At 53.2% G+C, this 11,668-nt stretch overlaps 1 protein-coding gene across 4 annotated transcripts in view; it reads right to left on the bottom strand.

Moving 5' to 3' along the window:
- Nucleotides 1-206: 206 nt before the first annotated feature.
- Nucleotides 207-11,668, bottom strand: part of AGAP1 (ArfGAP with GTPase domain, ankyrin repeat and PH domain 1) — a 558,850-nt gene continuing 547,388 nt past the window's right edge. For all 4 annotated transcript variants that reach the window (XM_082841396.1, XM_082841398.1, XM_082841397.1 and 1 more), the window contains 2 exons: nt 3,926-4,181; nt 207-1,458 (listed from right to left, as the gene is read on the bottom strand). In XM_082841396.1, coding sequence (XP_082697522.1) covers nt 1,255-1,458; nt 3,926-4,181 — 460 coding nt within the window. In that variant the 3' untranslated portion in view covers nt 207-1,254. The remainder of the gene's footprint in view (nt 1,459-3,925; nt 4,182-11,668) is intronic.

The following is an 11,668-nucleotide window of genomic DNA, read 5'->3' as shown; positions in this document are numbered from 1 at the left end:
CCGTGTACAATGATCTGTAACCCTCTTATCTCAACTAGTTGCATATTATTAGTTCACATCCAGTTCAATTTATAAATTAACAGAGGTGCCATTTATCTGTATAGAAATCAATGCATATTTATGAACTTCTTTTATTCAAATAGATTTTCAACACATCTCATCTAAAGACAGAATACAGAAGCCTGTGTGACTTGGGCAACGTGGCCCCCGAGTGACTGAGACCCAAGACACCCACCTCGGCAAAAGGACACAGACTACCTCTCAGGTTTGGGCAAAAAAACAGCCTTTTACGCATTTACTTAGTTCACTAAATGTGCTCCAAATGCTGTCGTTAGCTGAATTCGTGATTTCCTTTTGAACTTCCAAGTCACCCTTATTTATTTTTTCCGTTTTGTTTTTGCGCCAAGGAGACTGCAGCCAAATAACACTCGGCAACTGGTTTCCTCTCTTTGGACTGAAAAATTAAACAGATACTAAATTATGACAGTGAATTTAGAAAGGAGGGCTCCAAGGGCTTGAAAGAACATGTCTGGGATAATACGATGCTTCTAAGAGCATTGCAGTCACATCGCGGCAATCGCCAGAGCGTGCTGTGTAACTACCTCCTCGGCTAATACGCTTCCTTCTCGGTGATGACTAATCATGTTCTATTAAACAGCGGTAATGCTGGAAGAACTCAGCTGTACGAGTGTAATGAAGCCGGTACTCTCCCTGGACAGATTAGCTACAACTGATTTGACACATACCATCATAGGGGCTTCAAACCTGACAAACTCTTCTTGCTTCTGATTTATGCCGTCAAGCGCCTCAGAGAAGAGATGAAACCCAAGCGTTCCGTCTGGTAAAGGTGAAATGTACTGATGTGCTGAACCGCCAGTTAAGGAGTGTTGCCCCTTCTCCTGGCTGCGTGCCTCCCCTCCCCCATGTCCCGTCCCTTGTGCCACGCTCTGTCTCCCGGCCACCGGAGGGACCGGGGTCCGGCGCCGTGTGCTACCATCAACGAACCCAGGCCCGCCGGTCGCTCCTGTGTGTTGATCGGGGGAATTTATGCAAAGGAATCAATGCTGCAGCCTCCGGGCCTCCTCTTCGCCCCTTGAGGACCATCCGGGTTTTGTGATTTCACTTGGCGTGAGGGGGATGGGGTGGAGGCGTGGGGGGTTGGCTGGGGACCACCAGGAGGAGTGAGGGGACGCGACGGGACTCACGTGGCGTGATCCCTGAGGGCGCGCGGGAAGCTGCGGGCACTGCCGGTCCTCAGATGATGGTGGGCACCCTCCCGCCGCTGTTGTTCCGGTTATTGTTCTTCCTGGACAGGTTGGGGGTGGCCATGAGCACGAAGCGCTCGTCGGGGCAGCCGTACTGCAGCAGGACGTCGGTGCACTCCTGGCTGGAGGCCTGCCGCGCGTAGGCCAGCGCCGTGTTCCCGTGCGCGTCGCGGGCCATCACGTCCACCCCGTACTGCAGAGGTAACAGAACCGCATTAGGGTCACGGGAGGGAGGGGACAGGGCGCCTTGTTCAACCCCGCAGGCAGCTGGGGCAGATGCGGACCCCGGGACGCGCTACCGGGAACCCGCAGGGGAGACCAGCGTCCAGTGTCCCTGCCCCCGTCCCCCCTACCCCCACCAGGTGTATTCTTTTCAGAAAAGAGTGTGCTTTTTGCATCGAAAAGCCCCTCCCCTGTGCAATAGAAACGGACCAAGGATAACTCTAGTTTTGCTATTTCTATTTTGACTTTCCAATTATAAACACAAAAAACGATCACTCTTTTGATCTCAGAGGCGATTCATTTTCACTGAAGGAAATACATAGGTAATACATAAGAACATAAGAAAAAATCACGTATAATCTCGCTATTCAGAGATAATCTTGGTTAATCTTTCAGCGGATTTCCTTCTAATGGTTCTTCTTTGAATCTAAATGCATATATGAATAACTGAGATAAAACTTGCACAAATAATTTTTATCTTTTTTTTTTTTTTTTACTGAACTTGGTGCTCTGATCATTTTCTCAGATCATTAAAAGTTATTCAAAAGCATGACATATAACAGCCATATAATATTCCTCTGTATGAACATAACTCAGTTACTCTGTCCTCGGTAGCTACACATTGTGTTTAATTTTTTTTTAATTATTTTTAAAAATTTATTTATTTTGGCTGTGCCGGGTCTTCGTTGTGGCATGCAGGATCTTTTTTTTTTTTTTTTTTTTTTGGTTGTGGCATGAATGTGGGGATCGAATCCTGACCAGGGATTGAACCCAGGCCCCCTGCATTGGGAGCACGGAGTCTCACCCACTGGACCACCAGGAAGTCCCTACACATAGTGTTTTAAAGTCGTCATTGGTCTAAATAGTGCTGTGATGTACATCCTCATACTGAACCTTTCTCAGGATCTCTGATTGTCAGAGTGATGACTAGAAGGGGTAACACGAGATTAAATTACACGAATAGTTTTAAGCTTCTGGATCTTGAGAAAGGGTGGACGGATGTCCACTTCCACCACCATGGATGGGAGTCTCATCTCTCGTCTTCAGGAAGCATTAGCATTAAAGGAACTCTTGGCCAATGTGAGGGGGAAAGATGGCATGCAATCTGTTAATGGAACTGTGTTCCCCCAAACTTTATATGCTGAAGTCCCAACATAGGAATTGTATTTGGACATAGGGCCTTTAAAGAGGTGATTAAGGTTAACTGAGGTCATATGGGTGGGGCCCTAATCGAATATGACCTGTGTCCTTATAAGAAGAGAAAAAGACAGCAGGGATGCATGTGCACACAGAGGAAAGGCCCTGTGAGGACACAGAGAGAAGCCTGCAAGCCAAGGAGAGAGGCCTCAGGGAAAAACACCCTGCCCTCACCTTGACCTTGGACTTGGACTTCCGGCCTCCAGAACTGTGAGAAAATAAATTTCTGTTGTTTAACCCCCCGAGTCTGTAGTGTTTTGTCAGGGCAGCCCCAGCAGACTCATATGCAACTGCTAACATGAAGCTGAACACTGAGTGTTTCTGATATCTGTGTATCTAATTCTCCCATCACAGCCATCCCAAGAGTCAGGTAAAAATATGTAGAAACTGGCATCGTTCTCAGCTGTGCTGGACAGACCCATCGCCTGCCCCTGGGGTTGGGAACAGAAGAGCCCCCAGCAGGTGACCCACCTCTGGACAGTGTCCCACTACTGGTGAGCACACACCCCTCCTCCCTACCCAGGACCCTCTCAACGGGCAGCTTTCCGCCACCCTTCGAATGGGGACCTGCTGTGGCCAAGGACCCCAAAGGCATGCAGGCAGCGGCCAGGCAGGGGGTGTGGGCTTCTCCGAAGCAGCTCCTGGTGGCACAGTCATTTTCTCCCTTTCTTCTCCCCATTCAAGCTGCATGGCAAATGCTTCAGTAGAGATTAAAAAGATAACTCTCCCCAGCGGAAATTAATCGGCAGAGTCCAGAAGAAGCCCTTTGATAAACTCCGACCACATCAAAGCTCAAAGTCTAGGGTCCAGCATTTTTGTGTTATGTGAACGAAAAATCCAAAGGTGTGGCAACGGGAAAACCACATAAACCGTTCAGTTTATATCCTCTCTCTCCACCCCTTCCCCACAGAACGATGATGGGAGTCTTTTGTAAAAGCAACAAGAGGAACCTCACCAACTACACTTGACCCAAGGCGGGGGTCATCCCAAAGATGAACCCGGCAGAAACGCTAGCAAATGCCGTGCAAAGTGGACCACTGTGCCCGCGTAAGGAGACTTCGTTCCTCCCTTTTAAACTGGTACTCTGTGTGTGCCCTCACACAGGTGGGCTGAAAGGGAGCCCCCCCACCCCAAATCCTAAATTCCCTATTACTAATGCTTCCCGCTTCCAGGCGGGCAACGATAGCCTTCTCCCAGAATGATGCCCGCGGAGCAGTGCCGAGGGCGCGTGGGCGACCTACCCAGATGAGAAGCTGGGCCAGGACCACATTGCCCTTCCGGCAGGCCAGGTGCAGTGCCGTGCGGCCGTCCCCCTCCCCGCAGGTCTCGTTCACTTCGTCCCGGGAGCCGTGCGCCAGCAGCAAGATGACCGTCCGCAGGTCCTCGTCGGCGGTGGCCCGCAGCAGGTGCTGGCCTGGGGACAGCTCCGTGCACGCCAGCGGGGCCAGGAAGAGCTTCTGCTCGTACTTGGCCCGGATCCACCTCTCCTTCTCTTCCCTGCAAGAGTCACCAGACAGGCGAGGTCACGACCGCAAGGCAGAACCGAGGCTGCACCCCTCTGCCCAGCCACCACCATGTGTGTGGTGTGTGGTCCGGAGGCGTCCAGGGGGCGGTGACAAGTGTCTTCACCCGGCACCAGGAAGCCCCCCTCGGGGGAAAGGCTTCCCTACAGTGTACAAAGTGGGTCCCCACCAGGAGCACCACCTGGGCACCTGTTAGAGATGCAGGTTCTCAGGCCCTGTCCCAGCCCCCAGAATCAGAACCCCTGGGATGTGTTTTAACCAGCCCTGCAGGGGATTCTGACGTCCTAAGGTGTGAGAACCAGGGATCGACCTTGAGCTCTCATGTGATTTCTTTTTTTTTTTTTTTTTTTTTTTTGCGGTACGCAGGCCTCTCACTGTTGTGGCCTCTCCCGTTGCGGAGCACAGGCTCCGGACGCGCAGGCTCCGCAGCATGTGGGCTCTTCCCGGACCGGGGCACGAACCCGCGTCCCCTGCATCGGCAGGCGGACTCTCAACCACTGCGCCACCAGGGAAGCCCTCTCATGTGATTTCTTCTGCTTTTTGTGGCCCCAGAAGAATCACCCCACTGCCCGGGGTCCCGCCCAACGCAGGATGGATGCCACAGGCTCGGAGGCCCCATCCACTTTAAGCGGCCACAGTCAGAGCCAGGATTATAGACCACTTGGCTGGAGTCCAGGGGGCAGGGTGGCCGGTGGGCTCTCCCACCTGGTGTGACCTCGAGGGCTTAGTTCTCAACCTCATCGGCCGGGGAGGGGGTGTGTGTGAGCTCGGGGGTCTTATAGACACTCCCGTGGAAGAAAATGTTGCTACAGACAACACATGAAAAGGCAGCGAATCCAACGGGGAAAAGAGATGCAAGCGAAGCTTGTGACCCTGCTCGGCTTTCTTAGCTCTCGGGACACCTGGGGGAGCCTCGGTGAGGGCGTCTACAACTCCTTCAAGACGAAGAGCAGCCGGGCGGGTTTTCCAGGGAAGGTGGGCTGAGGCCCAGCCTAGGAGGCCAGGCAGGGGGCCCCTGAGGCCAGAGCTGAGTCAGGGTGCAGAGGGCAGGAGGACACGGGGAGGGAAGGTGTGAGGCACGATGGGCATGGCAGCTGGTGCCCCTCCCCCAGGAGCATAACCCCAGCGGGGTGGGAGTGATAGCAGGCCCACTCTCTGGGGCCCGAAGAGGACAGGATGTTGCCTGAGACATCTGGAAGGAGGGCTGGGGAAGGGAGGAGGGGGCAGGATGGGAAGAGAGGAGCTGAAGAAAGAGAGAAGAAACCAACAGCAAGGTGTGTTTATATTGACCGGAAGGAGAAGACCCCGGGCCGTCTACTCGTGCACTTGGGCCGCTAATGGTGGATTTGGGTGTTGCCTCTTCTAATACAGGTGAAGACCACTGAAAACAACTCAGTAATCCTCAAGACTGCAGCACTGCTAGGGGAAAAAACTGGGGGGGAAATGCAGAAGACAGAAGTGAGATTTCACAAGTAGCTCTTGAAATGAGAGAGTCTGGGAACAGAATGCGGCCGGGGTTGGGAGGGGGGGTAGGGGACCTTAGGCCGGACAGATGCTTTTTTTTTTTTTTTTTGATGTGGACAATTTTTTAAAAGTCTTTATTGAATTTGTTACAATATTGCTTCTGTTTTATGGCTGCGAGGCATGTGGGATCCTAGCTCCGTGACCAGGGATTGAACCTGCACCCCCTGCAGTGGAAGGCAAAGTCTTAACCACTGGACCGCCAGGGAAGTCCCCGGACGGATGCTCTTTGATGAGGCTGATGAAAGAAGCAACAGAAGCCCTAGAGATAAGAAGTGACTGTAATTACCCACAGAGACGTACATATACACGGATCCACAATTGCTCTCTCCTAAAACTCAGCATTTTCTCCGGGGGAGTCAGGAGGGTACATAGCTACAAACCACACAGGGGCATCACCTGGGGCCTCCGCTGGACTGGAGAAAGAAAACTCGTTACCCGTGACATTTTTCCTTTCCAAGTACAGAATAAAGGCCCTGTTTACACCTTTTACCCGTGTTGACATTGCTCCTAGTGATGTAGTGTCGGGTTAGCCCTAATCTGTTTCTAAATACTTAGGCAAACATTTTCTTCCAGGAGTAAATCTGGATTAGTTTTGCTTCGCTTCCTGGTCCATACGAGGGACCCCCGAGCGACCCCCCGACCCTTTTCATTAGGCCATTTCTAGGACGAGCACGTGGCTGCAGCTGAGAACTCACACCAGCACCCGGAGGCCGGCTGCACACCCTCCCTCACTTGGGCCAAAATACAAGCACAAAAGCGCCGGCAACACCTTGGAAATACCGGAAGAGGTGAAAGGCGAAGAAACCCCAGGCCGGGCCGTGCTTTTCGTGTTACTTAAAAACCTTATTTCAAAAGTATTAAACATATGTTGATGCATTTCATAAATCGCCGAAGAGCAAAACGCGAATTAAATGAAAAGGGACAGTAGTGGGCGAGATACAGCCAGATTTTCAAGTTCCAATCTGCTAATTCTCATTTCTTGGTAGGCATTAAAATCAGACCTCTTTTCCTCTGCTCCGGTTGATTTTAATACTCATTGCCAAGTCATTCAGGGACAAACCAGAGGATGGAACACGGTAGCTATAGTCCTAACTGCAATTATTCCATTTTCTTTTTAATATTGGAAGACCCCAGCCAAAGAACGAGGTCAGACCCCCCAGCTTCTAGCTCCTCTGCCGTGGTCCGTGTGGTCTCTTGGGGAACGCCCCACCCCAAGCTCACCTGAATTCACTGAACTCGACACGTGTCTGAATGATGAGTGCATTTAAGCTGTTCTTTGCTTTTAAAAATCAGTGTCGTTCGCAATATGTAATAAAGGCAGGTCCAGGTTTCGTGGGGCTGAAAACACATACCATTTGGGGAGCCTTCTGTAAGAGGAAGACTCTGAGATTATGTATGTGAAACGAGGAACAGGGAGGAGGGCCTGGGGCTTGGGCTTCCTTAGCTTGGAGCGGGGTGATGATCATTTGTAAGGGTTTCAGAACCTCCAACAACTCAAATACAGAAAACAGGCTTGATACTGGGAACCGTCCCCAAGTGATGCTGCCAGGAGACAAAAGCAGCGAAAGCCTCTAGGCAGCCTTCTCGCTGGGGCCCACCTTTCCCAGCCCCATGTCCACACGGCCCCTCACCTCCACCAAGGGCATCCCCAGATCTGTTCAATGCACGGTTTTTATTATCTGACAGGACCACGGCTCTTCACCAAAACTTCTTGTGTTATTTAAAAATAAGCATTCGATGCCGGCTTCTGGGTCCTGCAGGACGGTGATGTTTCAGTGTTTGTTTTTTTTTTTTTTTCAGACACCAGGAGGCCGGAGAGCAAAGGAAGGCAGACCACTGGGCCTTGAGTCTGTGTCAGGTGTGCTGCTTCTCCACAGCTGAAATCCAACTGGAAGGAACAGGGGATTCAGGAACGTTTCCGTTTTGTGGGAGCTAATTCAGCAACCCCCATGCGTGCATCAACGCTTAATATTAGTTACAGCCTATGTCCTGCGGTCACTGTCCACGCTGACAAACCGGGAGGAAAGCTTAATTCTGCATGCTCCCTGCAGTGGCCAGAGGGAGGGAAAAGAGAGTCCACACTGAGCTAAAAGGCTGCGGGTTTCGGCCTTGGAGAGGCTGGCGTTCATGTGCTTGCTTTGTTCTTCTTTGTGGTGCAGATCTTTGCAACTTCAGTCACTTCCTGGGCCCTCGTTTCCTCATCTGTAAAACGGGCACAGTGACGTCTACAGCAGGCAAGGTGGTTTTGGAATTTGAAGTCACGTGTTCGGATGAAGTGCTGGCCGTACACAGTGGTTCCCTGACACATGGCGGCCGTGGCTGTCGTGATGCTTGAAGAGAATAGCATCTCTCAAGATTCGCACTGCTGTCGTGCACACAAGCGCTCCCCGTGGGGGCGTCGCGGGTGATGAGGCGGCGTTGGGGGCAGGGGGGTGGGGCCTGACACTCCCGCTGGGTGGGCGAGGGGACCCTGGCCAGAGGCCTTGACAAACCCGTGCGCGTCCTGTGGGGCTCCCCCTCCAGGGTGCAGAAGGACCTGAGACACTGGGGTGAGGAGTGCTCAGCAAATACAAACGACCCCATAGCTGCCAGGACCTCTGGGGCCAAGTCGGTTGGCCTCTGCCCGTGGCCTCGGGGCACCTAAGGCCTTCCTGGATGTTATGGACGGAACTGTGTCCCCCCCCCGCCATGGACTGAAGCCCTACCCCACCCAACGTGACTGTATTTGAAGACGGAGCATTTAGGAAGTAATCGAGGGGGACTGAGGTCACGGTCCTGGTCCGTATAAGAAGGGGAAGAGACAGCTGGGGGTCTTTCTCCCCGTGCACAGAGGAGAGGACACAGCCGGTAGGTGGGTCTGCAGGCCAGGAAGAGGCCTCAACAGAAACCAACCCTGCCGACACCCTGACCTTGGATTTCCAGCCTCCGGAGCTGTGAGAAAATGAACTTGTATTGTTTAACCCCTCCGCCTCCTCTACCCCCGTCTATGGTATTTTGTTATGGCAGCTGGTCTGACTCATACACTGGACAGCCACATGGTCCATTGTTTCCACTTGGCTTCTGTGCCAACAGTCACCGTGGGAAAGACAGATACTCTGACGATGATTCCTTTTCTGCGAGAATATTCTGTCTAAAACCATTCGCCCCAAGAAACCACGATGCCAAAGCACAGATACCCTAATGGTGACTCTGACGTCCCAATCTTGCTTCTGGGATTCCCGGCTTGTCTCGGCCCAGCCTTTCTTTTTCCCCAAGGAAGGCCAGTTCAAGAGCAGTGTAGCTGGCAGTACATCACCTCACCTCGTTCCAGTCCCCTGGAGGCTCACTGCTCACAGCCTCCGTTAGCTAATGAGCTAAAAAATGAATTATTGGCACGGCTGGCCATCAGCAGAGAGGAGGAGGCCCCGCTCCTCATTTGAGCCCTGCGGTGACACACCTTTAAATAAATCAGCTGCACGGGACCAGGGAACATGAGAGAACGGGCCACTCATCACGAGACACCAACCCAATCCCCCCAAAGAGAAAGACAAGATACAGTTGAAGGCACAGGAGTAACTGTTTTCTCTCCTTCTTGCCTAAGATGAAACCCTTTCCAGGTAGCCTTCCATGCCCTCTGGGCCCAGGAAACTGCCTCGTGTGTGAGCCTGGGGCCCAGGTCTCGGAAGCCGTGACTCCAGGGTCCTGTGGGGTCTGCCGGGCTCAGCTGGTCTGCTAGGCCTGCAGCCTGACAGATGAGGCTTTGCCGCACTTGACCTTGAGGGGTGTTGACTCGGCCAAGGCTCCACCAAAGGTGATCCGGGGGGCGCACCTCACCTGCAACCCGCAGATTTAGTGCCTGCCGAATGGAATCAACTACCAGCACCAGTAAATCCCGCGAGGCCCCACTGAGGAGGGGCCGTCTCCGAGCCGCAGGAGCGCTTCCTGTGATGGTGCTGCTGGTGACGGTGACGATGGTGACAACGGTGACCGGCTTTGTTGACGATTCCTGACCCTGGAACACCCGCCGTGTTCTTACGAGTGACCTACATGTCGAATGCTGAACACCATGCATGTGTGACGGCAGAATTGTGGCCATATTTTGGGAAATCATGACATAAAGGAAAGGCTTCAGGAAAAGAGATGGGTCATTTTTGTGGCAAGCTTCAGAAGATGGGGAAAAGGGTGGAGTCTGGAATTGACAGACACGGCTTTTCCTTTTTTTTTTTTTTTGCGGTACGCGGGCCTCTCACTGTTGTGGCCTCTCCCGTTGCGGAGCACAGGCTCCGGACGCACAGCCTCAGCGGCCATGGCTCACGGGCCCAGCCGCTCCGCGGCATGTGGGATCTTCCCGGACCAGGGCACGAACCCGCGTCCCCTGCATCGGAAGGCGGACTCTCAACCACTGCGCCCCCAGGGAAGCCCAAGTTACCTGTTTTATATATAGTACTGTATATATGTTAATCTTTGTTTGCAGTTTTATAGTAAACTTTAAACCTTTCTCATCCTTCCTTGACCTTTATTTACCAAGCAATGGGCATGCAGTGATCAACCATGGACAGGTCACTGTTAAAATAGCTGGACTCTGTTACACACACTAGGAAAATCCCCAAGAGCATCAGAGCTAATGTTTATTAAGTACTTCTGATGTGTTAGCCGTTGGGCTAATAATCTGGTTTCATTCTGACAACACCTGGTGGGGTAGGTCCTGCTATCATTCCCCCACAGTTTAGAAGGTGAAGACGGTCTTGCTGGGTCCCCGACCTGTGACGGCCCAAGCGGCTGTTCCCGGTGGTCACTGCCTGAGCTCTTCCTCCGGGCTCTGCCACCTCCCAAATAAGGAAACTTGATCCCATCTGGAAGGGCATCGCCTGCGTTGTGGGATTCCAGCCGAGTCCCCAGCACTCCGCCCGCCCGTTCTCTTCAATCACCTCACCACGCGGTGATGGGTCAAGTGTGAGTCGCTTTGGAGAATCTAGAGCTGTACCACCCCGGGGGCAGCATGAGCCACGCACAGGTGTTTAAATTAATCCAGATGAAACAGCAAGTCCCGCTCCTCTAGACGCGTCACACGGGTCAAGTGCTCGGTGGCGCCAGGGCTGGCGGCTGCTGTCTCGGGCAGTGCAGGCGATCTAGAGCGTCTCTGTGACTGGATCTGGAGCCTCTCCATCCTGGCAGGGATCGTGCTCATCCAGGCAACCTGTCTAGATCAGCACTAGGGAGGGTTTTCTCTCCCATTTTTTTCTCACCCAAATTATTTGGGAATAACCATAAATGCAGAATGAAGAGAAAGGGAATCACCAATGTGTGTGTGGGAGATGGAGTGGAACGGAAGCCAATGCAGAGGCCAGCACTCAGGACAGCAGCTTCTCTAGGCAGCCGGGTCCCGGGGGGCGGGCACCTGTCACTGCTGGTGGCCATGACGTCACTGGAGCACCGCAAGCAAACGCGTGCTAAGGGCAGGGCGGGTCTCAAAGACCCTTCGGGAAAGCTGAGGCTGAGTTGGAGCCGCACGAGACCCGCGCCACGCCCCTTAGAGAAAGCCGTCTTGATGTGGTCGGTGGCCCCTCCTCTGTCCACCGGAGGGCTACAGGGATGCGGCCACACTCAGCCGCCACCAGCTGTGCTTGGCGTCTGGCAGGGAGGGCCCGGGGTAACAAGGTTAATGCGCTGGCTTCCCAGCAAAGACCATTTTAGCAAATAACCACAAAGCTTCTGATTGACTTCCAGCACCGTTTTGTGGTCCCCAGGAGCAGACACGGGAGCCGCGGCCAGACGTTCCCTGGGTCCTCAAGGGGCCCACCGTGGAGGCAGGATGTGACGATGTTTTGGGGTGACGTGCGGAGCGGTCAGCCTTCCCATCTCCACAAGCGAGGCTTTCTCTGGCTCGGACCCTGGGCAGGCATGGCCTTTCCCAGAAGCCCCCTCAGTGTCGAGCCGAATGTGTTCATTTTGATGGGA

The sequence above is a fragment of the Leucopleurus acutus genome (assembly GCF_964270905.1).
Source record: "Leucopleurus acutus genome assembly, chromosome: 6".
Classification (NCBI taxonomy): domain Eukaryota; kingdom Metazoa; phylum Chordata; class Mammalia; order Artiodactyla; family Delphinidae; genus Leucopleurus; species Leucopleurus acutus.
Note: the sequence above shows the minus strand (reverse complement) of the source record. Positions and strands in the feature narration are given on the sequence as shown.